The sequence below is a fragment of the Camelina sativa genome, chromosome 6 (assembly GCF_000633955.1).
Source record: "Camelina sativa cultivar DH55 chromosome 6, Cs, whole genome shotgun sequence".
In the NCBI taxonomy this organism is placed as follows: Eukaryota; Viridiplantae; Streptophyta; class Magnoliopsida; order Brassicales; family Brassicaceae; genus Camelina; species Camelina sativa.
The window spans coordinates 18,336,409-18,360,863 of record NC_025690.1 but is presented as its reverse complement, the minus strand read 5'-3'; the positions used below and the strand labels follow the sequence as shown (position 1 = coordinate 18,360,863).

Below are 24,455 nucleotides of genomic sequence, written 5' to 3'. Positions count from 1 at the left end.
TAAGCTCTCTGAATCTCTCCTCTTGGTTTTTAATGCTTTATCATATATATGTGTGTTTTTGAGTTTATTTTTATGCAAAGTTTGATTTTTTTTTCCAAGTCTCTATATTCAGTTGCAGTATGGTTAGATCATTTGATGAGACCAAATTTTCTCCTTGTGCTTTTTTGGACATGACAGGAGGGCAATATAGTTTTGATGCAAAGGATAACAGTTGGGGGTTTGAAGAGTTCTTGCCCCTTGATAAACTTCTTGATCCATGTGAAAGATATATGGTGAGTGACAGACTCATTATACTCGCTGAAGTACAGGTTCTTCCGGCTGTTGTTGTACCAGAGGAACCTGTCAAGATTATTGAACCTCTGAGCAGTAAAGAAGGAAATCAAGTCTCTGACACATCGTTCAGCAGATCTCAGGGGCACTCTTCTTGCCAAGTGGCGGAAGCTTCTGAGAATGCATCTAAAGAGAATTTTGATGATGATGATGATGCATCTGAAGAGGGTATGGATGATGATGATGCATTTGATGAGGGTTCAGATGAAGATGATGCATCTGAAGAGGGTTCAGAAGATGATGATGATGATGCGTCATCTCCTGTTTCAGATGATGGAGGTATGGACATAAGTTCTTTGAGCCAATCAAATGCTTCGGAGGACGTTTCTCGTTCAGTGGGAAATTATGGTATAAGCTCTAACAGTGTGGCAGCTGAGACTGAGTTTTCCAACTGTGATAATGGTGATGCACCTAAAGAAGATGCCGATGATGATACTTCATCTTTTGTTTCAAAGGATAGTGCTAGAAACAGGAGTTCCCTAGACCAAGTTAAGTCCTTGGAGGATGCCTCTCAAACAGCAGAAAATGGTTGTAGGGGGCTTACCATGGCATCTGTTACTGGGACTTCTGATAATATGCTTACGGAGACTAGACCAGTAAAGGAAACAATGGACGTCAATGGGTTTGAGGTTTTCTCTTCCCAGGTAAGAGCTGGACTCATCTTCTGTTATTAGATAGAAATATCTAAAGTGAATAATAAATATGACAGTCTTGTTCCTAATATAGTTCGCTTTGTTCTTGCTAGCAGGTTGAATCGGTAAGCCATATCTTCAAAAGACACCCAGACATGGCTATAGGCTTCCGTCCAAAGAACCAACAGATCAGAAGAGCTTACATGGATGCACTCCTTAGCCTCATCAAGATGCTGTGCCAGTCACCAGAGAAGCTCTCAGAGGATGATCTGAGCAATGTTGATGACACACTTGTTGATTTGATTGATGCTGGCTTTAAGTTGGACTGGCTGAAGACAAAGCTAGATGAGGTCAATCAGAAAAAAAAGATGGAGCAGGGTAGTGGGGCCCGGATACAAACAATGGAGGAACAGTTGCAGAAGCTGAAGCGATTGTTCTTGGATCTTGAATCTCAGCTGCAGACGGAAAAAGTGGACGCTTTGGTTGCGAGAGCTCCTCTCTCGTTCAACGATGTTGTTTGCTGATTTGTTAGGATTAATGTGGCCTTGTTAGGTGACTCTTCGTTTTCTTTTATAATGCCTCAGAACAAGTCTCAAGTTCATATTCTTTAAGTCTTGTGTCGAATGGGACTGAGTAGTGAAATTAACCTGAAATGTAACTATTTCAAAACTTGTGAACAACTAAAATGTACGTCTGAGGATTTAAATTTTGCAGGATTTGGACCATAACTCCATTTTCTCTGCTTTTGGGGCTTCGACGTTTGCTTTTACTCTGCTACAAATGAATACAGGGGAGGATTCACTGGCAGGAGTGGAGGAGATAGAGACTATAATAGTTACTCTAGCCTCAGATCATATTTCCTAAGCGATATTATACTGTAAAAACTCCTTGGGAATCAATGGTAGAGAAAAGTTATTCTTGGGAATCAACAACAAAAGAAGAAAAAAGCGGCTTGTTTTCTTCCAATAAGGCCATTCCCACTCCCGTTTCTCCCTTCAAATTTCATAAATTCAATGATTTTTTTTTTTTTTTTACTCGACTTTGAAGGGTAGTAATCCTTTAACCATCCATCCTCTAAAATCTTTAACCTCTTTAGACTCTGTCCGTTTTATAAAGAGTGCTTTAAGTACAGTAAAAATTGTTATTGAGAGTGTTGATAATATGCCTTTTAGTCGACAGTGAACTTTGATGGGGAAGAAGAAAGTTAATCAGAAGGCCGTCTGGGTGATACAAAATGTCTCCTCTTTGCAATCTGAGGAAATTTTTACTGATCCATTTGTAATTGGTGGCTGCAAATGGTAAGAAGATAATGTATCTTTCACTGTTGATTTGGGGCATATAGGTTTATTTGATATCCTCCAGAGTTGTTCTGATTCTTAATTTGGTTTCCTTTCTGACAGGAAACTTCTAGCATCCTGTCTCAAGAAATATGACGTCGAATACCTGTCTCTTTCTCTGGGGCATGTTGCTGATTGTGAATCATTGACGTTTGAGTGGAGAAGAAAAGCCTATTTCTGCATTACAGTAGTAAACCAACTTTCGAAAAAACTCTCAGTATGGGAAGGTGATTCTTTCTATGGCTGATCACTACTTGATTCATTTTCTGTTTAATACCGAATCATTATCCGTGAGTCTTGTTATTATTTGTTGCTCTAACATTTGTCTACATTGGATCTCTAGGTAGTTTAGGTTAGCTCTAATATTTTGTGCTAAGCTTTGAACATTGAAGTTCCCATCCATTGGTGCATAGTTCTTGTTGTGCTTAAATCTGGTGTGTACATTAAGCAATGGTATCAAATCCATTTTGTGATGTTACAGAAACAAAGCATTGGTTTGATGGGATTCCTCCTCGCTACTATTGGGGTTTTACATCCATGATACCCCTTACTGAACTTCTCGCAGAGAACAGCGGGTTTGTGGTAAATGGAGAACTCATGATTGTAGCTGAAATAAAGGTCTTATCTGTTATTGGCGGATTAGATGTAACAGGGGAATCCGAAAAGGCATCCAAATTGCTGACCAAGACGAAAGAAAGCTTGGATGTCACTGCGTTTCAAATTCTTCCTTCACAGGTAGGCTTGGGCCGGATCCGGATATCCGGCCTTTTTTAGAATATCCGGATCCGGCTATCCTGGATATTACTTATATTATATGAATTTTGGACCTAGCTAGTTCTCTAAGTGCTAGTTCTCTAAGTGTTGAACTTAGGTTTGCTAAAGAGCGTATTTGTTTGCTAGGAAGAACCATTGATCACATCAATGGCGAAGCAAGTTGGAAAGGAGTTCGTGTGGGTGCTTCAAAACTTCTCCTTTAATTCTGACAAGTGTTATNGAGACCAAATTTTCTCCTTGTGCTTTTTTGGACATGACAGGAGGGCAATATAGTTTTGATGCAAAGGATAACAGTTGGGGGTTTGAAGAGTTCTTGCCCCTTGATAAACTTCTTGATCCATGTGAAAGATATATGGTGAGTGACAGACTCATTATACTCGCTGAAGTACAGGTTCTTCCGGCTGTTGTTGTACCAGAGGAACCTGTCAAGATTATTGAACCTCTGAGCAGTAAAGAAGGAAATCAAGTCTCTGACACATCGTTCAGCAGATCTCAGGGGCACTCTTCTTGCCAAGTGGCGGAAGCTTCTGAGAATGCATCTAAAGAGAATTTTGATGATGATGATGATGCATCTGAAGAGGGTATGGATGATGATGATGCATTTGATGAGGGTTCAGATGAAGATGATGCATCTGAAGAGGGTTCAGAAGATGATGATGATGATGCGTCATCTCCTGTTTCAGATGATGGAGGTATGGACATAAGTTCTTTGAGCCAATCAAATGCTTCGGAGGACGTTTCTCGTTCAGTGGGAAATTATGGTATAAGCTCTAACAGTGTGGCAGCTGAGACTGAGTTTTCCAACTGTGATAATGGTGATGCACCTAAAGAAGATGCCGATGATGATACTTCATCTTTTGTTTCAAAGGATAGTGCTAGAAACAGGAGTTCCCTAGACCAAGTTAAGTCCTTGGAGGATGCCTCTCAAACAGCAGAAAATGGTTGTAGGGGGCTTACCATGGCATCTGTTACTGGGACTTCTGATAATATGCTTACGGAGACTAGACCAGTAAAGGAAACAATGGACGTCAATGGGTTTGAGGTTTTCTCTTCCCAGGTAAGAGCTGGACTCATCTTCTGTTATTAGATAGAAATATCTAAAGTGAATAATAAATATGACAGTCTTGTTCCTAATATAGTTCGCTTTGTTCTTGCTAGCAGGTTGAATCGGTAAGCCATATCTTCAAAAGACACCCAGACATAGCTATAGGCTTCCGTCCAAAGAACCAACAGATCAGAAGAGCTTACATGGATGCACTCCTTAGCCTCATCAAGATGCTGTGCCAGTCACCAGAGAAGCTCTCAGAGGATGATCTGAGCAATGTTGATGACACACTTGTTGATTTGATTGATGCTGGCTTTAAGTTGGACTGGCTGAAGACAAAGCTAGATGAGGTCAATCAGAAAAAAAAGATGGAGCAGGGTAGTGGGGCCCGGATACAAACAATGGAGGAACAGTTGCAGAAGCTGAAGCGATTGTTCTTGGATCTTGAATCTCAGCTGCAGACGGAAAAAGTGGACGCTTTGGTTGCGAGAGCTCCTCTCTCGTTCAACGATGTTGTTTGCTGATTTGTTAGGATTAATGTGGCCTTGTTAGGTGACTCTTCGTTTTCTTTTATAATGCCTCAGAACAAGTCTCAAGTTCATATTCTTTAAGTCTTGTGTCGAATGGGACTGAGTAGTGAAATTAACCTGAAATGTAACTATTTCAAAACTTGTGAACAACTAAAATGTACGTCTGAGGATTTAAATTTTGCAGGATTTGGACCATAACTCCATTTTCTCTGCTTTTGGGGCTTCGACGTTTGCTTTTACTCTGCTACAAATGAATACAGGGGAGGATTCACTGGCAGGAGTGGAGGAGATAGAGACTATAATAGTTACTCTAGCCTCAGATCATATTTCCTAAGCGATATTATACTGTAAAAACTCCTTGGGAATCAATGGTAGAGAAAAGTTATTCTTGGGAATCAACAACAAAAGAAGAAAAAAGCGGCTTGTTTTCTTCCAATAAGGCCATTCCCACTCCCGTTTCTCCCTTCAAATTTCATAAATTCAATGATTTTTTTTTTTTTTTTACTCGACTTTGAAGGGTAGTAATCCTTTAACCATCCATCCTCTAAAATCTTTAACCTCTTTAGACTCTGTCCGTTTTATAAAGAGTGCTTTAAGTACAGTAAAAATTGTTATTGAGAGTGTTGATAATATGCCTTTTAGTCGACAGTGAACTTTGATGGGGAAGAAGAAAGTTAATCAGAAGGCCGTCTGGGTGATACAAAATGTCTCCTCTTTGCAATCTGAGGAAATTTTTACTGATCCATTTGTAATTGGTGGCTGCAAATGGTAAGAAGATAATGTATCTTTCACTGTTGATTTGGGGCATATAGGTTTATTTGATATCCTCCAGAGTTGTTCTGATTCTTAATTTGGTTTCCTTTCTGACAGGAAACTTCTAGCATCCTGTCTCAAGAAATATGACGTCGAATACCTGTCTCTTTCTCTGGGGCATGTTGCTGATTGTGAATCATTGACGTTTGAGTGGAGAAGAAAAGCCTATTTCTGCATTACAGTAGTAAACCAACTTTCGAAAAAACTCTCAGTATGGGAAGGTGATTCTTTCTATGGCTGATCACTACTTGATTCATTTTCTGTTTAATACCGAATCATTATCCGTGAGTCTTGTTATTATTTGTTGCTCTAACATTTGTCTACATTGGATCTCTAGGTAGTTTAGGTTAGCTCTAATATTTTGTGCTAAGCTTTGAACATTGAAGTTCCCATCCATTGGTGCATAGTTCTTGTTGTGCTTAAATCTGGTGTGTACATTAAGCAATGGTATCAAATCCATTTTGTGATGTTACAGAAACAAAGCATTGGTTTGATGGGATTCCTCCTCGCTACTATTGGGGTTTTACATCCATGATACCCCTTACTGAACTTCTCGCAGAGAACAGCGGGTTTGTGGTAAATGGAGAACTCATGATTGTAGCTGAAATAAAGGTCTTATCTGTTATTGGCGGATTAGATGTAACAGGGGAATCCGAAAAGGCATCCAAATTGCTGACCAAGACGAAAGAAAGCTTGGATGTCACTGCGTTTCAAATTCTTCCTTCACAGGTAGGCTTGGGCCGGATCCGGATATCCGGCCTTTTTTAGAATATCCGGATCCGGCTATCCTGGATATTACTTATATTATATGAATTTTGGACCTAGCTAGTTCTCTAAGTGCTAGTTCTCTAAGTGTTGAACTTAGGTTTGCTAAAGAGCGTATTTGTTTGCTAGGAAGAACCATTGATCACATCAATGGCGAAGCAAGTTGGAAAGGAGTTCGTGTGGGTGCTTCAAAACTTCTCCTTTAATTCTGACAAGTGTTATTCTGATCCGTTCGTGATCGGTGGCCTCCAATGGTATTCAGTAAAAAACTTTTCTTGCAAATATTTTTACGCCCTTGTCGGTTCTGGTGATTCATATTAATTTCTTTTGTGGTTTTTCTACGGTAGGCATCTTCTTGCTGAATGTGACCTTGTGTTTTTGTATCTGTCTCTGTGCATTGCTGATTGTCAATTATTGCCTTCTGAAGCTGTAAAAGTTCGATTAAAGATAGTAAATCAACTATCTGAAAACCTATCCATATTGAAAGGTCAGTGATTCAGTTTACTTCTTCCTCCAAGTCATCGCAAGTTATAGTATAACACATATACATTCACTTCAATGAAAATAGAATATTTGTTATGTGACTTGTTTTGGCCTGGAGTCATATGATGTTGCTCCAAGATGTTTGATTTTGATGGCAGAGTTTTCAAGTTTCTTGCCCAAAATTCATGGTTTTAGATTTGATATCTTCTCACTGGATGAAAATATTATCTCTGGCATGCTTACAGAGTCAGATCATTGCTTTGATGAGCAGTCTCCTTCCTGTGGTTATGCAATTCCCTCAGAGGTCCTTGCGAAAGACGGTGGTTTTTTGGTAAACGGAGAGCTAACGATTATTGCTGAGGTTCTGGGCACATCAGATGTTTTTGATGATTTCATTCCCCTGAAAAAGTTCAATGGGTTTCATGTTCATCCTTCACAGGTAGGAGAAGTTAAGATTATATCTCAAATCTGTATTCTTTATTTTTAATAAAATGTCAAACCTGAATACATGATGGTGTGATTTTGCTTTCCAAAAAACTTGTATGATAGGGTTTTGATATTCTTTTCTTTCACTTGCAGGTACAATCTGTGAGGCGTATATTTGAAAGACACCCTGACATGGCTGTACAAGTCCGTGCAAAGAACCAACATCTGAGGACTACATTTATGAATTTCCTTACCAGCTTAATCGAGACGCTGTGCCAGCCACTTCAGGAGCTCTCCAATGAAGATCTGGAGGAAGCAGACATTGCACTAAAATACTTGAAAGATGTGGGATTTAAGGTGGATTGGTTGGAGGGGAAGCTGAACAAAGTAAAAGAAAAGAAGGACAAAGAGCGGTCTTGCGAGGCCCGAGTGCAAGAACTGGAGGCACAGCTTCATGATTTGAAGCTCAAGTTCGAGATGGAGAAGGCAGAGTTGTCGGCCACCAGAACTCCTCTCTCCTTCGATGATGTTGTTTGATCATTCTTGTTTTAAGATAAAGAGTTTTTCTTAATGAACTCTTATGTATTTCCGAAGTTGTCACTTTGTGCGGAGAAAAGTCTTTTGCGGCTGATTTATCAATGTTTCAGCTACCAAATTTGTTAGATCTCGTTGCAGAATTCTCACATGGTATGAATCTTGATGACAAAGTAATCTTGAGACTGTGACTGAACCTATTAATTTTACGTAGACTCCTTTAACATAAATTGCCATTTCCATTATTTAATTCGTAGTTATGGCTAATTTATCCAAGGCTGTTCATATTCTCCATCCATAAGGCATTAATTGACTGGCTCCTGTAAAGAGATGAGAGTTCAGGAGTCATTCAAAGGCTTATTTTACTATCACAGAATGCTAAACCTTCTTAACTAGATAAGATCACGTATTGACAAAATCTCACAATATATATATTCTTGATTCTCTCAAAAGACAGAACTCCCTAGCCGACTTTCAATAAGCCTAGCTTCTTCTTTCTTCTTTTTTTGCCTCCGTTGCACTTCTGCAACAGTGACTTCAGATTTGTGTGTGTGTTGTGTGGGGTGATAATCATTCAAAGCGGTTTTTTTTTTTTTTTTTTTTTTTTTTTNTTTTCTCTTTTTTCTTCAGGTCTTGTAGTTTAATTTGAGGAGTAAAGCTTTTAGTATATCGACCGATGGCAAAGCAAGTCACTAAGAGGTTCGCTTGGGTGATAAAGGACTTCTCCTCTTTGCAATGTGACAAGTGTTATTCTGTTCCAGTCATGATAGGTGACTGCAAATGGTAAGAACTAAGAACTAAGAAGAATAGAAGTTAATTTTTTCAAGCGTGTTTCTATCTATTTTTTAATTTAGATTTTGAATCTAATCATCCATGGCTTGTTTTCTTCAGGCGTCTTTGTGCCTTTCCCAAGGGAAGAAATGATAATTATTTGTGTCTATATCTTGATGTTGTTGATTTTGACGCATTGCCTTCTGGCTGGAGAAGATACGTGAAATTTCGGTTAACTATAGTAAAACAGGTTGTGGGAGAACACTCAGTGATTAAAGGTGATTCTTAAACTTCACTCTGCTGCTAACTAACTAATTGATTTCAAATTTCAGTGTTCCTTGTCAGATAGATTAAGTTGTGAACACTAATGTCTAAGTACTAGTAATTTTTTTTTTCTTTCTGGTTTAATGTTTATGTCAAGTAGTAGTACTTTGTTCGATCTTGGCTAACTATTTGGAACGAATTGCTAGAAACGCATGGCTGGTATGATCAGAAGCATTTGGGCTGGGGTTTTTCAGATATGCTTGACCTTACCAAACTCTATGATGAGAAGGAAAGGTTTCTGGTAAATGGAGAACTCATGATTGTTGCAGATGTAGAAGTTCTTCAAGTTATTGGCACATCAGAGGAACCTGAAGAGGCGTACGAATCACTAACCAAGATGAAGAAGCTAGATGATGGTGCCAAGTTTAGTGATTCACTCAACCAAACTCAACAAGGGAAGGAAAGCATTGAGGCCAACGGGTTTCAAGTTCTGCCTTCACAGGTAAAAAAATCACTTAAGAATGGTGCAAACTTCACAAGAGGTTGCTCTCTCTGTTGTATCCTTACTTCCTTTATCTTTTTCACTCGCAGGTGGATTATGTGAGCCGTGTATTTGAAAGACATCCAGACATGGCAGTCGAATTCCGTGCAAAGAACCAACATCTGAGGAAAATATGCATGAATTTTCTGCTAGGCTTAATCGAGACACTGTGCCAGTCACTTGAGGAGCTCTCAAAATGAAGATATTGTTGAAGCAGACATTGCGCTGGCATATGTGAAAGATGCGGGGTTTAAGGTGGATTGGCTGGAGAAGCAGCTGGACCAAGTTAAAGAAAAGAAGGAGAAAGAACGGTATGAATTGGCACAGCTACAAGAAATGGAGGACGATTTACTGAAACTGAAGCAAAAATGTTCAGATCTTGATGCTCTAGTGGAGAAGAAGAAGGAAGAGTTGTCCGTTACCAGATCTCAGTTGTCATTCGATGATGTTGTTTGATCACTTCAGAGTTCTTATTATATGCTATTGGTGGTTTGGTATATCTTATTTCTCCGCTGGTTTCCTCTAATTGAACTTATGTTAATTTGTGACTGCTTTGGTCTTTTGAAATTTCGGCTACCAAATTTGTTGTTGTTCACTGAGTTTCTTCTTGACGGCAAACTAAATCACCTAGTGTTTTGTTACATTGATCTTGAAACGATCTTTAGGCTCTCTTGGAGTTCATTGACGAGGGTTTGAAATGAGCATCCCTTTATTACTGGATTTTGAATCGACACATCATCACTACAAATGTGTAATTACACACTGGAGGGAAACTGGTTTTTGGAATATTCAAAGTTAAAAAGACTGTTTTTTATTTATTTAGAATTGAGTTTGGTTCAAGTAGTGGTTTGGAATCGGAATTTATTGTGGTTCGGTTTAGCTTGATTCAGATCCTTTTAAATTTGTTTGATTTACTTCAAATCAAAATGTTAATAAAAAAAAACACTGATCAACACTTCGGTTTAATTTGGTTTAATGAGAATTAGAATAAAGTTTGGTTTGGTTTGGTTTGGTTTACAAATATGACAGTGACAGTGTTCGTGTGTCACCGAGTTGGTTGGTTGGGTTGGGCATCCGAATCAGTTTTTAGGGTTATCTGATTTCGTGAACTGGCGATAACTTCTCTTCGGCGTGTTAATGGGTGAGCAAATGGCGAAGAGATACACATGGGTTTTGCTAAAGTTCTCTTCTTTGCAAGACGAGAGATGCTACTCAGGAGTCATGGTTACTTGTCCTTGCGAATCTTTGCCTTCAGGATGGAAAAGATAAGTTGAATTTAGCCTCACTCTTGTGAATTAGGGTTGGGGCAAATCAAGCCAAGTATTGGGTATCTGTTTTCATATACTCCGACTCTTTGCTTGGTTCTTTTTTGTTGACGATTGCAAGCAATTCTTGGGACAGTCAGCTTTTCGGTTACTTTTCTTAAATTTTGATTCCTCAGAGGTCAGAGCTATGAAAAGATTTGATCTTTGTGGTCATTAGCGCTTGTCGTATGACATTTGAGCCTTATAGTGTAGAATCTCTATATCTGTTTGAGTACATTTTTGTGCAAAGTTTGGATTTTTATTTGTTTATTGCTCTTTATGATTTAGATCACTTTGACATGATGCGGCAAATTTGTCTCCTTTTCTGTTTTTTGATGTAAAGAATTGGGGTTGTAAAAAGTTTGTGTCACTTACATGAGAAGGATGAAGGATTTCTAGTGAATAACAAACTTACTATCCTCGCTGAATTAGACGATCTTCCAGCTATTGTTTTACCAGCATAACCTGTGAAGATTACTGATCCTCTGAGCAGAAAAGGAGGAAATCAAGCTTTTGATGCATCTGTCAGTAAATCTCAGAGAGAATCCTCAAGTCAAGTGGTGCAAAAAAAATGAGATTGCAGTGGATTTCCAGAGAATGTAGACTATGATGTCTCTCAAAACAATCCTGGTGTCGATACAAGTCAAGAGGTTTTAAGTGATGATGATGGATCTGATCAAGAGGGTTCGTATCGGAATGATGATGATGATGGCGAGATCTGAAGAGGTGTCAGATGATGATGATGATGCATCTGAAGAGGGCTCAGCTGGTGATGATATACATCTGAAGAGGGTCCAAATGATGATGATGCTTCATCTCCCATTCTTCTAGAAATTGGTGATACAGGACGTACAAATGTGGCATCTTTCAATGATTTGCTCAAGGAAATTAAACAAGTAGAGGAAACCATGGATGTTAATGGTTTTCAGGTTTTTTCTTCACAGGTAAGAATGAATCCATCTTGTTTTTTCCTTTTTTTTATAGAATGAACTTGCCTGATCCTGATATGGAAACCTCAGCTGTTTAATACCCTGCGAATATATCCGATTTTGTTCAATTTTTAGTCTCGCACTCTTGTTCCAATATAGTTTGTTCTTGTCTTAGCATATCAAAGTGTTGTGATGTTGAGGTAATCATATGGAGTAAGGATATGATACTTGATAATATAAAGGTAGGGACTAGCGAGTATGAACAGAGGATGGTAATTGAAGAGTTGCAGTCAAGAGGTTTCCTTTTTTACCCCTCGTGTTCGCCAACTGGAAATAATCGATTACTACAAATTAATAGTAAGGTTTTTGGTGTACAATCTATGGGGCGTATGCTCATTAGTACTTCCATCATTTAAATACGTAATTATGACCGACTAGTCACGATGAGTCAAGGCTGTTCAAATTCTCTCCCCCTCTTTCGAGATTCATTATACTATATGTTCTTCATAATTTATCTCTTGCAGAATGCAGTAAGAAAAAATACTGAACACTCACTTTTTTTCTCTGTTTTTAATGCATCTTGTTGGTTTGATTCGCAAAGAATCATTAATTCTCTGTTTCATACTCTTCATGCACGTTCGCTTTAATTCGTAATTATGGCAGAGTATCAAGTCACGAGGGGAAAAGACTGTTCCCATTCTTCGAGACTCATGCATCTTCGTCATATATCTATACGTTTGCAGGTAGAGTTCTCTCAAAAGACTGAACTCCCTAGCCGACTCTGCAAGAGTAAGCATAGCTTCTTCTTTTTCTTTTTCTTTTTTTGCCACCGTTGTTCTTATGCAACACTGACTTCGGATCTGTGTGTGTGTTAATCATTCAAAGTGACTTTCTTTTTTACCGTTTTTAGAGTTGAGTATATTGTTGGAGGCATGCATCATAGGAATACTATTTTACACACTTTAATCATGCTTTTCTGAAGGACTAATCTTTATCAATTGAAGCTTCCTCTCTCTTTTTAACTGTTCTATCTCTGATCATTGTTGCTACTTATATTGTCCTAAAGCAAGTATTGATCCTCACTCTAGCTTCTTTTCTTCTTTCTCCTGCAGTTTGAGCTCAAGAGATTGATTCCTTTTGTCCAGATGGAGGACTGGAGTGATTACTATGATTTTTATGATGAGGGTTGGGATCTTGATTACCACAGCAGTGATGGCGGGGATTTCGATTATGTTCATGATACTTATGGAGAGGGCATAAGTGATTACTATTCATATGAACAAGATTGGGATTTTAATTTTACTTTTGCAGAAAACCTGAGTGATTGCTATGCAAATGAAGTGGATTCAGAGCATGATGATACTTCTGAAGAGGACACAATTGAAAGCTATGAATCTGAAGAAGACACAACTGAAAGCTACGAATCTGAAGAGGACACAAGTGAAAGCTATGAATCTGAAGAGGACACACGTGAAAGCTACGAATCTGAAGATCAGGACACAAGTGAAAGCTACGAATCTGATGAGGATTCTGATCATGATGATGATGCTCATGCAGACGGTTTAAGTGATTGCTATCCATATGAAGAGTGGGGTTATGAAGACACCAATGATTGCTATGGATATGAAGAGGATTCTGGTCATGATGATGATTGCTATTCTTATGAAAACTGGGATTATGACGGCAATTATTCAGAAGATTGCTACGGATATGAAGAGGATTGGGATCATGTTGAATAGGGTTACATGAAAAGCTAGCTTTAGCAACAGATGAAGTAGCTGGATTTGGATATTGAAGCCAAGCTACGTACAGAAGGAAATTAAAAGTGTACGTTCAAGTTTTCAGGGTTTTTGTGTTCAAGTTTTTTTGGCTTTTTATGATGTAAAAGGATGGTATATGTTGAAGTTGATGAGAGGAAGGGATATGTTGGGTTTTTCATTCATGTTTTATGATTAACCAGGATATTTCTATTCGAAACCCGTACTTTATCTTGGCCGAACACTAGACCATCCAAACCCAAGCTACCCTCAAACTTAGAGGACAAAACTTTTCAATGTTTTGAACCGATATTGCCTTACTACCTACCTACCACTAGATCAATGACCACTTGGTATTTTTATCAAGGAAGATTTTAAGACAAGGAGATGGAGTTGGTGAAGGATTGGGTGAGAAACAGAGTACTCTGTTTACGATTTGTGCTGATATCATTATGTTTCTTCTCCATTCTCTGTTTATATTAACCTTACCAAGATATTTATATGTTTAATTTTATTTGGTCGTAAATATTTTCATCTCTTTTTATATAATTGTCTTTAACTTTGTAATATGAAAACTGAGTGACAAGAAAAATAAGTAGCCGTATTCCATTAATGTTGTTTTACCTATTTACGATTCCTCATACCTGGTGAATTATTAGCTTTGCATGCACCAATAGTTAAAACTTTATGCCCCGCAAGCGTTATAGCTCTCTACCTCGATGAAATAAAAACGATACTGCAGTATAAGAGTTTATTATAATTCTAGCATTAAATGATAGTGTGATCTCCATCAGTGAAAGGTTTGATCTATATGTGTTCATGTATTCAATCGTGCAGAGGGTAATACGATGCTGAGCTTGGAGACTAAACATTACAGAAAATCTTCTTTCTTGAATGTGTCTTTGTGATCTGTTTTCTTGAATGTGATTTTTTGATATGTTTAAAAGTTTTTATAATGTAATATATTTGTGTTTTTGTATAAAATGTACTATAATTACAATTTACAGTTTCATTTTTTTCTTATTTTGCATAATTTCTTTTAAACATTTCTAACATTATACTACCACAGAACTCCCTTGCTGGCTCGGTAAATCAAACCGAGTATTAGGTAACTGAGTAGGTGGAAGATGGAGAGTGTTAACAGATATTTATGATGGATTTTATATCGGCACATCACATGTTATGGACACGTATCTTGCTTCTAAGATGTAGACAACTGTTTATTCACATTGGAGGGAAGCTCTTTTTTTGAATATTCAAAGTAAGTTTTGAAGCTAAGAAAAGACACTTTTGGTTCAATTAACGAACTTATTTTTGGTTAGATTGTAGTTCGGTTTAGTTTTATTAAATTTACTTTTTGGTTCGACTATAGTTCGGTTGAGAGGAAAAAAAACGGAAACCGACTTTGAATTAAAAAAAAAAAAAAGGGAAAGGGCCTAATGAAATATGGTTATTTCGGAGTCTATTTATACGAAAATATGGAATGGTGAAAGCTTATAATATTTTCCTAACCCTACCACACTGGACTTTGGAAGCACGTAAGTATGTTCACAAACTTACTTGGGAATTAGGGTTTTTACTTTTCTTGCTTTGGCGATAACCTTTTGATGATTATGTTATCAGGTTCGGTTTCGAAGATGCAAGAGAAGTTCACTTGGGTTTTTGAAAATCTTTCATCCTTTCAAGATGAAAAGTACCGCCACTCTCCTCCCTTCACGGCCGGCGGTTGCAATTGGTAAAAGCGAGAAACGATTTGTTCGTACATAGTATATATATATTTTTGTGTGGAATATTTTTTAGATATGTGTGTGACTTTGCTTTGGAACAGGCGTCTTTGTGCTTATCCCGGAGGAGCTATGAAAGATGGTTCTTATGTTGACGGCTTGTTCGTGGATCTTTATTATGCGCCTGGATCTCTCTTTATAGGAAAGGGAAGAGAAGTGAAATATCGCATCACTCTTGTCAATGTTAACCCTCAATATAACAAAGTAATAGGTAAAACTGCAAATAGTGTTTCTGCTATGCGTGATGATGATTCCTTCTTATATATATCTTTTTGATTTCACTATGACTCTGCTTGTGATCCTTATCAAAATATTTTTGTTTCTCGAAAATAATGACAGGAGAGGAATGCTTTATGGATTGCAAGAGTCTCAGCAGATTTGTAGACTTCTTGGCCCTTGACCAACTTCGTAATAAATTGGAAGGATTTTTGGTGGATGACAGGCTCACTATCGTCGCTGAAGTAAACGTTCTACCAGCCATTGTTGTACCATTAGAACCTGTGAAGATGGTTGCATCTCTGAATAGCAAAGAAGCTTCTGTCAAAGGCGACTCTCCTTGTCACCAAGTGGCGCAAGAAACTGATAATGCTGCATCTCAAGAGAAGTTAAATAATGATGACGGTACGGATGATGATTATGATGTTGTCGCATCCGAAGAGAGTTCAGATGATGATTACGATGATGATGATGATGACGCATCTGAAGAGAGTTCGGATGATGATGCATCCCAAGAGGATGCAGATGATGATGCTTCATCTCCTGTTGTTAATGATGATGGAGGTGGTGGCATTAGTCCTTTGAACCAAATGAATGCCTTGGGGATTAACACTGCCACAGGAGGAGGAAAGGAAACAATGGATGTCAATGGGTTTGAGGTTTTTTCTTCCCAGGTAAGTGTTAGTGATAATTGAGTTCGGTCGTATGCTACATGTTTAATATATACTTAGATATGTGTATGTGTATTAATGGGTGTATGTTAGATAGTTGCGTTGTTTCTGTTACTAAACGAACGGGTACGACCGTAGCACTCTATATAATTGTGTGTAATGTCGTACGGCAAAATTGTCGAGAATAATTGAGAAGTTTTCCACTTTTTCATTCTCTGTTTTTTCTCAACTGGAAACTGAATGTGAATGTGACAATCTCGTTCTCAATATAGTTCAATTGATCTTCTTATTGTTATTAGAGAGATAGTTCTCAACTGGAAACTGAATGTGACAATCTCTTTCTCAATATAGTTCACTTTGTTCTTGCAAGCAGGTTGAATCGGTAAGCTATATCTTCAAAAGACACCCAGACTTAGCTATATACTTCCGTCCAAAGAACCAACATATCAGAAGAGCTTACATGGATGCACTCCTTAGCCTCATCGAGATGATGTGCCAGTCGCCTGAAAAACTCTCCGAGAATGATCTGAGCAATGCAGAGGACACACTAGTTGATCTGACTGATGCCGGCTTTAAGGTGGATTGGTTAGAGACAAAGCTGTATGAGATCTGTAAAAAGAAGAAAATGGAGCAGGGTAGTAAGGCCCGGCTAGAAACGATGGAGGAACAGTTGCAGAAGCTGAAAGAGATGTTCTTGGATCTTGAATCTCAGCTGCACAAGGAAAAGGTGGAGGCTTTGGCTGCCAGAGCTCCTCTCTCGTTCAACGATGTTGTTTGCTGATTCCTATAGCCTTATAAAGTTATAATTGGTCAATCCTTGTCTTTTGATGTCTCGGAATAAATCTCTTCTAACAAGTTCGTAGCCTTGAGTTTTTTTTTTTATTCTCTTTGTGGAGTGGGACAAATTAGTGAGATTAACGTGAAAAGCATATCTACCTTGAAACATTTGAAATCCAAAGTGAGATTAGGTTTTGCAGGATGCAATAAAGTTGAATTGTTATCACGCATGCATGTAATGAAACATAATTACATACTTTTAAAAAAAGATATATAACTATAGTATAATAATAATAATGTTTAGTTACAAATCTCATTCCGCTCCTATATTGAATTCAGCACAGATTAAATTGTTGTTAGTAAATATAAATAAGAATAAGAATTATCATCAAAAAAAAGAAAAGAATAACGTATATAAACGAATTTGGGTGTGCGCCATAATGTAGTTCCCTATAGCCTCTAGGGTTAAATTATTTATCGTCCTACTCTAGTGTTTAGGGTTTTAAATTATACTTGAAAGTTTAAACCCTAAACACGAGCTAGGACTGTTTTGTCGATTGATCTAGGGTTTAGTTGTATTCTCGTGCTAACACAGTTCGACTGCGAATCCTAGCTCTTTCATCGTATTGTAATGGAGGAAGTGGAGAAGCGAATTCTTTGGGTCTTGAAAACTTCTCCACTTTGCTTTACTTCTTTGATCTCCCCATCGTGTTCGCCAGCTGGAATCGGTATAGAGAGAGAAACGATCATCACAAATTTACAACCAGTTTCGTCCGTTTTATCTTGTATTTTGGAAACTGATTTTTTTGATCAAGGGACACTCTGTTAATCACTTATCTTCTTATTTTAATATCCTAAGCCTGCAACAGCAAACACTCTGTTACGCCTAGAGTCTCTGCTCCCCTTCGCCAGCTCATCATGTAGAGCTTTGTTGACTTCCTCTGCTAACCTTCTGTCACACCGACTTCGCTCTCCTCAAGGTTTGTTGACTTCCTCTGCTTCTTTCTCTCTTATATGTACTCAAGTATCAGACATACAGAGTACTCTGTTTTGGATTGTGGCACTTGAAGAGTCCGCGGCCGAACAAACTGCCTTGACGTAGACTCCTTTAAATGCACATTGGTATTTTTATTCTTTTAATACGTAAAACGTAGTTATAGCTGAGTATCAAGTCACAATGAGTCAAGACTTAGGATGCATTGCTGAGAAATTTATCATCATCCTGACAGGTCCTGGCAGCTTTGACGACATCCTACAATGACATTCTAGGGCTACCATGTTTTTGATACTGAACAATGCAGCACAAGGGATTTTATACTCCTTTTGAACCAACGGTTTTACAAGCGTCAAAATTTTACTGTAAAAATAAAATGCCTGGAAATCAACAGAACAAGAAAACCTCGCTACTTCTTTAAGAACAGGCGGCCGCATATCCGTAATTTTTTTTTGCTCTTTGTTAAGCAATCTTATTCGTTTCCAAATTTGTTCATGGAGTTACAAGAACATTAGTAGAGTTTTATGATTTGGTCATAACAGTTACACCCAAATCATCTTTGTTTTAGTGATTTGGGTGCTGTATAAGTCTATGATTAAGTGTACCAGAGGGAGAGAGAAACGCAAAAAATCATCAATAACTAACTAACTTGGCATAGATCGATAGATTAATCTAGGAAATTTCATCAACTAAAACAAGCCATTAATTCATAATATATATATGCATGGGAAATAAGAAGATTATGAGATAGAGAGATGTTGACAGAGCTACAAAAAACCAAGTTATAAACAGAAAGGCCTTGTTGTCTTTTGTTTGGTCAGAGCTCTATCTTGCAATGCTTTGATCTCTCTCTTTTTAAGACGTTCAATCGAAGCCAACTGTTTCACAAAATGGGCAACAGTGAAAAGAAAAAGAAAAAAAAAAAAGGTCCCTTGAGTGTGTGTACCCAAAAATACAAATTGCCCTTAAGATAACTCAATAAGAAAAAGACCTTACCTCATTAAGAACAAAGGGCCGCATACTCGTAAAGTAGTTTGCGTTACGATCGGACTCCTCCTTATTTTTCATACATTCTGAAGTTCAAACATGAAAAATAGAAGAGGGCGAATTAATAAAATCAAACATTAATTTTGTTACAGCATCAATTAAGCAAAAAAGATTTGGTGGTACGTACGCGATGCGAAATAGCCCCCATATTTGCTTGCTTCCTCAAGCTCTTCGGCAGCTTCATCCAGATAATATTTCTCATGTTCTGTAATGAGATCAACGCCTGAGATGAACGTAAATGTGAGTGATATACATATACAATGAGAAATAAGAATAAAACCAACAGTAATATAGACTTTGCTTTGCTATATCTCTTATATGTGTAAATTGGATGATTCAAAATTTCACATCTCTTGAGAAATAAGGTTGTCAAATCGACTACATATGAAACATGCATACCTTGTTTAAAAGGTCTATTGCTTTTTGAAGTTTAGAAATCCTCTTTTCGGGCTTCTCGGCGATCCAATACTTCACCTTTTTGATTAAACCCATTCTGAGAGAGAGAGAGAGAGAGAGAGAGAGAGAGAGAGAGAGATGTCTGTTATAAACAAAATATCAAAACTTTAAACCAATCGGTCGTCAAGACTCAAGAACTGAAAGAAAGCATTGATGTCAATGTCTTATAATATACTCAACAAGACTCAAGAACTGAAAGAAAGCATTGATGTCAATGGGTTTCAAGTTCTTCCTTCACAAGTAAGAAACTTGAAGATTAGTAAGCATACAACTAGAACTCCTAAAAGCTTGTATATTTGTATTCTTCTTTTCTCAGGTAGAATCTGTGAAACGTATATTTGAAAGATACCCTGACATTGCATCACAAGTCCGTTTAAAGAAACGATCTTTGAGGACAACATACATGAATGTACTCCTAGGAATCGTTGAAACGCTGTGCCAATTGCCTGCGGAGATCTCTGATGATGATCTGGATGAAGCATCCGCTGCAGTGTCTGACGTGGCACAAGGTGGCTTTAAAGTTTATTGGTTGGAGAAGAAGCTCGAAGAAGTAAAGGAAAAGAAGAAAAATGTGGATATTGGTAAGTCTTGTCTACAAAAAGTGGAGAGAACATTGAAATTCTTCATAGAGAAGACGAATGTTCCTCTCTCGTTCGATGATGTTGTTTGATGTTCTTTAAATCCTACTAAACTTTTAGTTTGATTTTATACTTCTGGCTCAGAAAGAAATACTCTTCTTTAAATTTTGGAAGATAAATTATTGTTTTGTCATAATATTTTCTAAGGGAGTCCCTTGGTTTTGGTGAACAAATGGTTCATATGTCGAAACAAGTGTACTGATGAATAGAACAAACTCTTTTTGGAGAACTGGAATTTGGCCTATGTAATTGTCTGTTTTCTGATCACCAAAACTGGCCTCTGATAAGGGCCATTATAAAGGCCAGAGGTTTTGTCTGCCAAATATCCTCTATAGTTTGATGTCTTGAGTTCTTATTTCTTAGGCATTTTGTGATAACGCATTGTGCTCATGACGACTCTCTCGCTCTCTTCTTGTCCCATGGATCACGGATATGTATGTACATTTTAAACCTTGCATTATGCTTATGTGAGAATAACGGATAAGAAGATGGACAGATGGAGATGGGGAATTGTTATACTGTATTAATCTTAGCCGAATACACCATATTATATAATCTATGAGACATATGCAATCCCTTGAATATAGGAGCTAAACTCTAACCTTTGATCATATCCAAACTAATTTATCTCGAATAGTAAAAGTGTTTAGATTCACAACCTAAATTTTGCACAAGGAAATTTTGGAAACTGAGTGACAAGAGAAACAACAGAGTATGACTATGAATATCCTTGTACATTACCTATTTAGCGATTTCTAATCGTCATGTTTAGGGAAACTATTGATCATTTTAACTTATATATAAGCCAATAGTTACTCTAGCCTTTAAAATCATGTTTCCTAAGCGATATATAGAAGTGATTCACTTTCCTATTCGAAATAGATTTGCATTCATCTCTCTCTCTCTCTCTCTCTCTCTCTCTCTCTCTTTTCTGTCCTAGGTAGATGTTTTGAAGTAGTGCTGCAGGGTAAAAGTTCAGAGTCTAAAACCTTTTTCCCCCCTTAGTCTCTGTTGTCTTAGAAAAACCTTTCATTTACTATTTTCAAGGTTAGTTTACGTTTTTAAAGCGTTTGGTTCGACCTTGACATGGCGGCTAAGTGTTACTAGTGGAATCTAATTTAAATAAAGATTTACTGCCTTTGAATTTATAGTCTAACTTAGTTAGAGTGATCCATAGTGAAATTTCAGGTTGGTTTTGAATTTATAGTCTTAACTTAGTGTCCATAGTGGAATTTTAGGTTTGGTTTTTACTTGGTTACTCGAGATGTGTTTCCACTGGTGTATGTATATAACGTGATCAATTTGGATGTATGGAATTGTTTTAAAGGTACGTAGTTTGGTTACTAGGAGTCTGTAATGGGGAGTACTCAAGAATTAGTTGATTCCAAAAAAGAAGCTGATGATGATTAAGAATTTCTCCTCTTTGCCATATGATAAAGTCTATTCCAATCCATTCGTGATTGGTGGCTGCAAATGGTACGTAAGTAAATAAAAGACTAGTTGTTTTCTCAACTGTTTTAGTCCAATTTAAGGTTCATGAGGACATCCACTTTTGTCAATTGTGTTTTTGCTTGCAGGCATCTTCTGGCCTATCCCAAGGGAAATAAATTTAATAACAGTTTGTCTCTGTATCTTGTGGTTGATGATTCTAGATCATTGCCTTGTGGATGGAAAAGATACGCCCAGTTCTCCTTAACTATAGTGAACCAACAAACGGAAAAGCTCTCCCAACGAGGAGGTGATTTTTTATAAACTCGCTAATGTGACTTGTGCTGCTACTGCAAGATTCTTGTTATATATGCATTGTGTGATTTGTTAGTTTTGACTTGAGTTCTATCTTTCTTGAACAGAGAAACAACATTGGTTTAATCAGAGAAACCTTGGCTCGGGTTTTACATCCATGATCCCACTTCCCAACCTTCATGCCAAACACGGTGGATTTCTTGTGAACGGAGAAGTCAAGATTGTTGTGGAGATAGATGTTCTTGAAGTCATTGGAAAGTTAGATGTATCAGAGGGATCTGAAGAGGAACACCAACCTCTTAAAAAGATAAAGCTAGATGATGATGATAATGATGCAGTCTCTATTGATTTTCTCAACGAGACTTCACCAGTAATGGAAAGCATTGATGTCAACGGGTTTCAAGTTCTTCCCTCACAGGTAAGAAGACTTAAGATTAGTGCTCAACCCTTTGTCATTTCTAGATATCTCAAAGAGAATACAAAAGTCTTGATCATATGTATTATATTACATTAAGAGTATTGTCATTTCTAAAATCTTCTATGACAGGTAGAATCTGTGAAGTGTATATTTGAAAGACACCCAGACTTTGCATCAAGATTCCGACCTAAGAATCGGCACCTGAAGTCAACATACATGAATGTCCTCCTAGGACTAATTAAGACGTTGTGCCAGTTACCTGAGGAGCTCTCTGATGATGATCTGGAAGAAGCATTCGTCGCAGTGTCATACGTGGAAAAGGGAGGCTTTAAATTGGATTGGTTGGAGAAGAAGCTTGCAGAAGTTAAGGCAAAGAAGAAAAAAGTGGAGACTGGTAAGGCTCGACTGCATCAAACGGAGGAAGAGTTGCACAGATTAAATCAGAGATGCTTAGACCTGAAAGCTCTTCTGGAGAAAGAGACCGCAGATGTGTCAGAGGCGAATGTTCCACTCTCGTTCGATGATGTTGTCTGATGTTTTACGTTATCAGAATCCTTGAGAGTTTTTAATTCAATACTTTGGTGAGTTGGTGTTTTGGTTGCGACTTGGCCCCGAATCTCGTATTCATTAAACTTTGGACGTCAGTTTTTAGTGGAATCATTAATTTTTATTTTGTTGGAGTGACAAATGAGTTGACTTGATCAAAAAGTAATTGCTCTGTATCTGAACAGAGTGTGGTGAACCATTTTTTTGTTGTTGTTGGAATAATTTAGATCTTTTCTCGTTTGACGTCTTGAACTCGTAGGCATTTTAAGAGTTCACTTTGTTGGTTTCCTTCTCCTATTTTATTAGCTGATTTGTAATTTTAAAAATTATATGTAGTTTGTTTATATTAAATCCTAAACTTACTAAACTAGAAATACTTAATTTATTTTCTATTAAATAACTCAACATTCAACAAATTTAATCTCTAAAAAAAATGAAGCAAAAACGTAAATGGAAAAAATAAACTTTTATTTTTATTTTGAATAGTAATTAATTTGGTTACTGAATATGCTTTTTAGTCAAAGTCAAATCAAATTAGCATTTTTACTTTTTTTTCAAGAGATTTCCTAATTAAACTCCTCGAGATGGTTGTTTGATTCTCCGATTCACAAGTTGTTGTGTGTGGCACTCAGGTTCTAGGGTTTTTCTTTTCTTCATGTTCCTCCTGCTAGGTTGACAGCTAATTAGAAACGCCGTCAAGATCCATGGGAACACAACTTGCTAAGAAGATCACTTGGGCGATTAAGACTTTCTCATCTTCCGAAACTGGGAAAATTTGTTCTGATCAATTCGTCGTCGGTGGATGCAAGTGGTTAGGTTTTTTCATATGTTTTCGTCCATGTAGCTAGATTTGGGTGTTAATTAGTATCCTTTTCGCATGTGTGTTGCTGATTCTTTTTTTTTGTTACATATTGTTTCATGCAGGCGTTTAATTGTCCATCCCAAGGGAAATAACGCTGATTATTTGTTCATGTATTTGGAAGTAGCTGATTATGAATCATTGTCACCTGGATGGAGAAGACACGTTTGTTATCTCCTCAATATTGTTAATCAAAATGCTGTTAAACGTTCCAAACAAAACGGTCTGCTTTATTTCTTCCCACTACTCTTAAATCTATGTTGTCTCCAATTTATTTCAGTGACAGTATCATAAACACAAGACTGCTGTTTCTGTCAACCAATATGGTTTTTGCAAGTCTAGTAGTCCTTTTACAAGTTGTTGATGTTTTCAATCGATCCACAGAAGCATTGTTCAGGTGTAGCTAGCGCTTTATCTGTGTGTGTTAGCTAGTGAACTGATTTATATAGGTTCTGTCGTCGTTTGTGATTTTTACAGAAGAAGAAAAGTGGTTTGATGCGCGGTCTCCCCGCTGGGGTCGTCTGTCCATGTTTTCACTAAATGAAATCAGTGCCAGAGATAGCGGATTCGTGGTTAATGGAGAACTCAGAATTGTTGCTGAGATAGATGTTCTTGAAGTTATTGGAAGCTTAGATGTATCAGAGGAAACTTCAACAATTATGGAAACTACGGATTTTAATGGCTTTCAACTTCTTCCCTCACAGGTAAGAAATTAAGAATGCTACAAACCCTTTTTTGTGTAAAACTGCTCTCTTGATACTTGTGTTTTCACTCTCAGGTGGGATTTGTGAGCAATATCTTTGAAAGGCACCCAGAGATTGCATCTGAAATGCGTTTAAAGAACCCAAATCTTAGGACAGGTTACATGAGTTTGTTACTCAGTCTGATTGAGACTCTGCGCCAGTCCCCTAACGAGCTCCACAAGACTGAGATAGACGAGGCATTTGCTGCACTCAGATCCATGACTGATGCTGGATTTAAGGTTGATTGGTTGGCGAAGAAACTTGTTGAGCTGTCGGAAAAGAAGCAGAAAGAGGAGGCTGGTGGAACTCGGATGCAAGAAATCAAAGA

The 24,455-nt window shown here is 37.6% G+C and overlaps 9 protein-coding genes and 1 pseudogene across 10 annotated transcripts in view; all 10 read left to right on the top strand.

Annotated features, from left to right (window-relative positions):
• LOC104792129 (MATH domain and coiled-coil domain-containing protein At3g58440-like) lies at window positions 92-1,662 on the top strand. Its single transcript, XM_010518184.2, has 2 exons — window positions 92-974; window positions 1,076-1,662. The coding sequence occupies exons 1-2, from the start codon at window positions 120-122 to the stop codon at window positions 1,484-1,486; spliced, it is 1,266 nt and encodes a 421-aa protein (XP_010516486.2). The 5' UTR covers window positions 92-119; the 3' UTR covers window positions 1,487-1,662.
• LOC104699213 (MATH domain and coiled-coil domain-containing protein At3g58360-like) lies at window positions 2,151-3,073 on the top strand. The gene is made up of 3 exons (XM_019246392.1): window positions 2,151-2,260; window positions 2,363-2,526; window positions 2,781-3,073. The coding sequence occupies exons 1-3, from the start codon at window positions 2,151-2,153 to the stop codon at window positions 3,071-3,073; spliced, it is 567 nt and encodes a 188-aa protein (XP_019101937.1).
• Window positions 3,322-4,818, top strand: LOC109133498 (MATH domain and coiled-coil domain-containing protein At3g58440-like). Its single transcript, XM_019246886.1, has 2 exons — window positions 3,322-4,130; window positions 4,232-4,818. The coding sequence occupies exons 1-2, from the start codon at window positions 3,327-3,329 to the stop codon at window positions 4,640-4,642; spliced, it is 1,215 nt and encodes a 404-aa protein (XP_019102431.1). The 5' UTR covers window positions 3,322-3,326; the 3' UTR covers window positions 4,643-4,818.
• LOC104792128 (MATH domain and coiled-coil domain-containing protein At3g58340-like) lies at window positions 5,168-7,797 on the top strand. Its single transcript, XM_010518182.2, has 7 exons — window positions 5,168-5,416; window positions 5,519-5,682; window positions 5,937-6,190; window positions 6,356-6,480; window positions 6,574-6,713; window positions 6,955-7,148; window positions 7,289-7,797. Exons 1-7 carry the CDS (start codon window positions 5,307-5,309, stop codon window positions 7,670-7,672), a joined length of 1,371 nt encoding a protein of 456 aa, XP_010516484.1. The 5' UTR covers window positions 5,168-5,306; the 3' UTR covers window positions 7,673-7,797.
• On the top strand, window positions 8,346-9,701 carry LOC104699212 (annotated as a pseudogene).
• On the top strand, window positions 10,319-13,416 carry LOC104792127 (putative uncharacterized protein YGR160W). Of its 2 annotated transcripts, none has more exons than XM_010518181.2 (3): window positions 10,319-11,493; window positions 12,222-12,267; window positions 12,591-13,416. In XM_010518181.2, exon 3 carries the CDS (start codon window positions 12,624-12,626, stop codon window positions 13,215-13,217), a length of 594 nt encoding a protein of 197 aa, XP_010516483.1. In that variant the 5' UTR covers window positions 10,319-11,493; window positions 12,222-12,267; window positions 12,591-12,623; the 3' UTR covers window positions 13,218-13,416. The 2 variants fall into 2 exon arrangements, with proteins under 2 accessions (XP_010516483.1, XP_010516482.1); XM_010518180.2 differs by having other exon boundaries at window positions 12,142-12,267.
• Window positions 14,719-16,687, top strand: LOC109125227 (MATH domain and coiled-coil domain-containing protein At3g58440-like). The gene is made up of 5 exons (XM_019246391.1): window positions 14,719-14,773; window positions 14,859-14,970; window positions 15,064-15,230; window positions 15,359-15,909; window positions 16,280-16,687. The coding sequence occupies exons 1-5, from the start codon at window positions 14,719-14,721 to the stop codon at window positions 16,685-16,687; spliced, it is 1,293 nt and encodes a 430-aa protein (XP_019101936.1).
• LOC104792126 (MATH domain and coiled-coil domain-containing protein At3g58370-like) lies at window positions 21,221-22,513 on the top strand. Its single transcript, XM_019246520.1, has 5 exons — window positions 21,221-21,294; window positions 21,396-21,556; window positions 21,663-21,835; window positions 21,920-21,979; window positions 22,109-22,513. Exons 1-5 carry the CDS (start codon window positions 21,221-21,223, stop codon window positions 22,511-22,513), a joined length of 873 nt encoding a protein of 290 aa, XP_019102065.1.
• On the top strand, window positions 23,153-24,431 carry LOC104699211 (MATH domain and coiled-coil domain-containing protein At3g58360-like). The gene is made up of 3 exons (XM_019246521.1): window positions 23,153-23,336; window positions 23,450-23,607; window positions 23,862-24,431. The coding sequence occupies exons 1-3, from the start codon at window positions 23,230-23,232 to the stop codon at window positions 24,098-24,100; spliced, it is 504 nt and encodes a 167-aa protein (XP_019102066.1). The 5' UTR covers window positions 23,153-23,229; the 3' UTR covers window positions 24,101-24,431.
• Window positions 24,214-24,455, top strand: part of LOC109133358 (MATH domain and coiled-coil domain-containing protein At3g58360-like) — a 6,830-nt gene continuing 6,588 nt past the window's right edge. The window contains exon 1 of the mRNA XM_019246390.1: window positions 24,214-24,440. Coding sequence (XP_019101935.1) covers window positions 24,214-24,440 — 227 coding nt within the window. The remainder of the gene's footprint in view (window positions 24,441-24,455) is intronic.

Excerpts from the sequence above, each read along its gene's own strand:
- LOC104699213 (XM_019246392.1), top strand. The coding sequence starts at position 2,151 with ATGGGGAAGAAGAAAGTTAATCAGAAGGCCGTCTGGGTGATACAAAAT. Across the intron at positions 2,261-2,362 it reads GTAATTGGTGGCTGCAAATG|GAAACTTCTAGCATCCTGTC; the intron begins GTAAGAAGATAA and ends CCTTTCTGACAG. Across the intron at positions 2,527-2,780 it reads AAAACTCTCAGTATGGGAAG|AAACAAAGCATTGGTTTGAT; the intron begins GTGATTCTTTCT and ends GTGATGTTACAG.
- LOC104699211 (XM_019246521.1), top strand. The coding sequence starts at position 23,230 with ATGGGAACACAACTTGCTAAGAAGATCACTTGGGCGATTAAGACTTTC. Across the intron at positions 23,337-23,449 it reads GTCGTCGGTGGATGCAAGTG|GCGTTTAATTGTCCATCCCA; the intron begins GTTAGGTTTTTT and ends TGTTTCATGCAG. Across the intron at positions 23,608-23,861 it reads TAAACGTTCCAAACAAAACG|AAGAAGAAAAGTGGTTTGAT; the intron begins GTCTGCTTTATT and ends TGATTTTTACAG.
- LOC104792129 (XM_010518184.2), top strand. The coding sequence starts at position 120 with ATGGTTAGATCATTTGATGAGACCAAATTTTCTCCTTGTGCTTTTTTG. Across the intron at positions 975-1,075 it reads TTGAGGTTTTCTCTTCCCAG|CAGGTTGAATCGGTAAGCCA; the intron begins GTAAGAGCTGGA and ends TGTTCTTGCTAG.
- LOC109133498 (XM_019246886.1), top strand. The coding sequence starts at position 3,327 with ATGACAGGAGGGCAATATAGTTTTGATGCAAAGGATAACAGTTGGGGG. Across the intron at positions 4,131-4,231 it reads TTGAGGTTTTCTCTTCCCAG|CAGGTTGAATCGGTAAGCCA; the intron begins GTAAGAGCTGGA and ends TGTTCTTGCTAG.
- LOC104792127 (XM_010518181.2), top strand. The coding sequence starts at position 12,624 with ATGGAGGACTGGAGTGATTACTATGATTTTTATGATGAGGGTTGGGAT.
- LOC104792126 (XM_019246520.1), top strand. The coding sequence starts at position 21,221 with ATGATTAAGAATTTCTCCTCTTTGCCATATGATAAAGTCTATTCCAAT. Across the intron at positions 21,295-21,395 it reads GTGATTGGTGGCTGCAAATG|GCATCTTCTGGCCTATCCCA; the intron begins GTACGTAAGTAA and ends TTTTGCTTGCAG. Across the intron at positions 21,980-22,108 it reads TTCAAGTTCTTCCCTCACAG|GTAGAATCTGTGAAGTGTAT; the intron begins GTAAGAAGACTT and ends CTTCTATGACAG.
- LOC104792128 (XM_010518182.2), top strand. The coding sequence starts at position 5,307 with ATGGGGAAGAAGAAAGTTAATCAGAAGGCCGTCTGGGTGATACAAAAT. Across the intron at positions 5,683-5,936 it reads AAAACTCTCAGTATGGGAAG|AAACAAAGCATTGGTTTGAT; the intron begins GTGATTCTTTCT and ends GTGATGTTACAG. Across the intron at positions 6,481-6,573 it reads GTGATCGGTGGCCTCCAATG|GCATCTTCTTGCTGAATGTG; the intron begins GTATTCAGTAAA and ends TTTCTACGGTAG.
- LOC109125227 (XM_019246391.1), top strand. The coding sequence starts at position 14,719 with ATGGTGAAAGCTTATAATATTTTCCTAACCCTACCACACTGGACTTTG. Across the intron at positions 14,774-14,858 it reads ACACTGGACTTTGGAAGCAC|GTTCGGTTTCGAAGATGCAA; the intron begins GTAAGTATGTTC and ends TTATGTTATCAG. Across the intron at positions 15,231-15,358 it reads TCAATATAACAAAGTAATAG|GAGAGGAATGCTTTATGGAT; the intron begins GTAAAACTGCAA and ends AAATAATGACAG.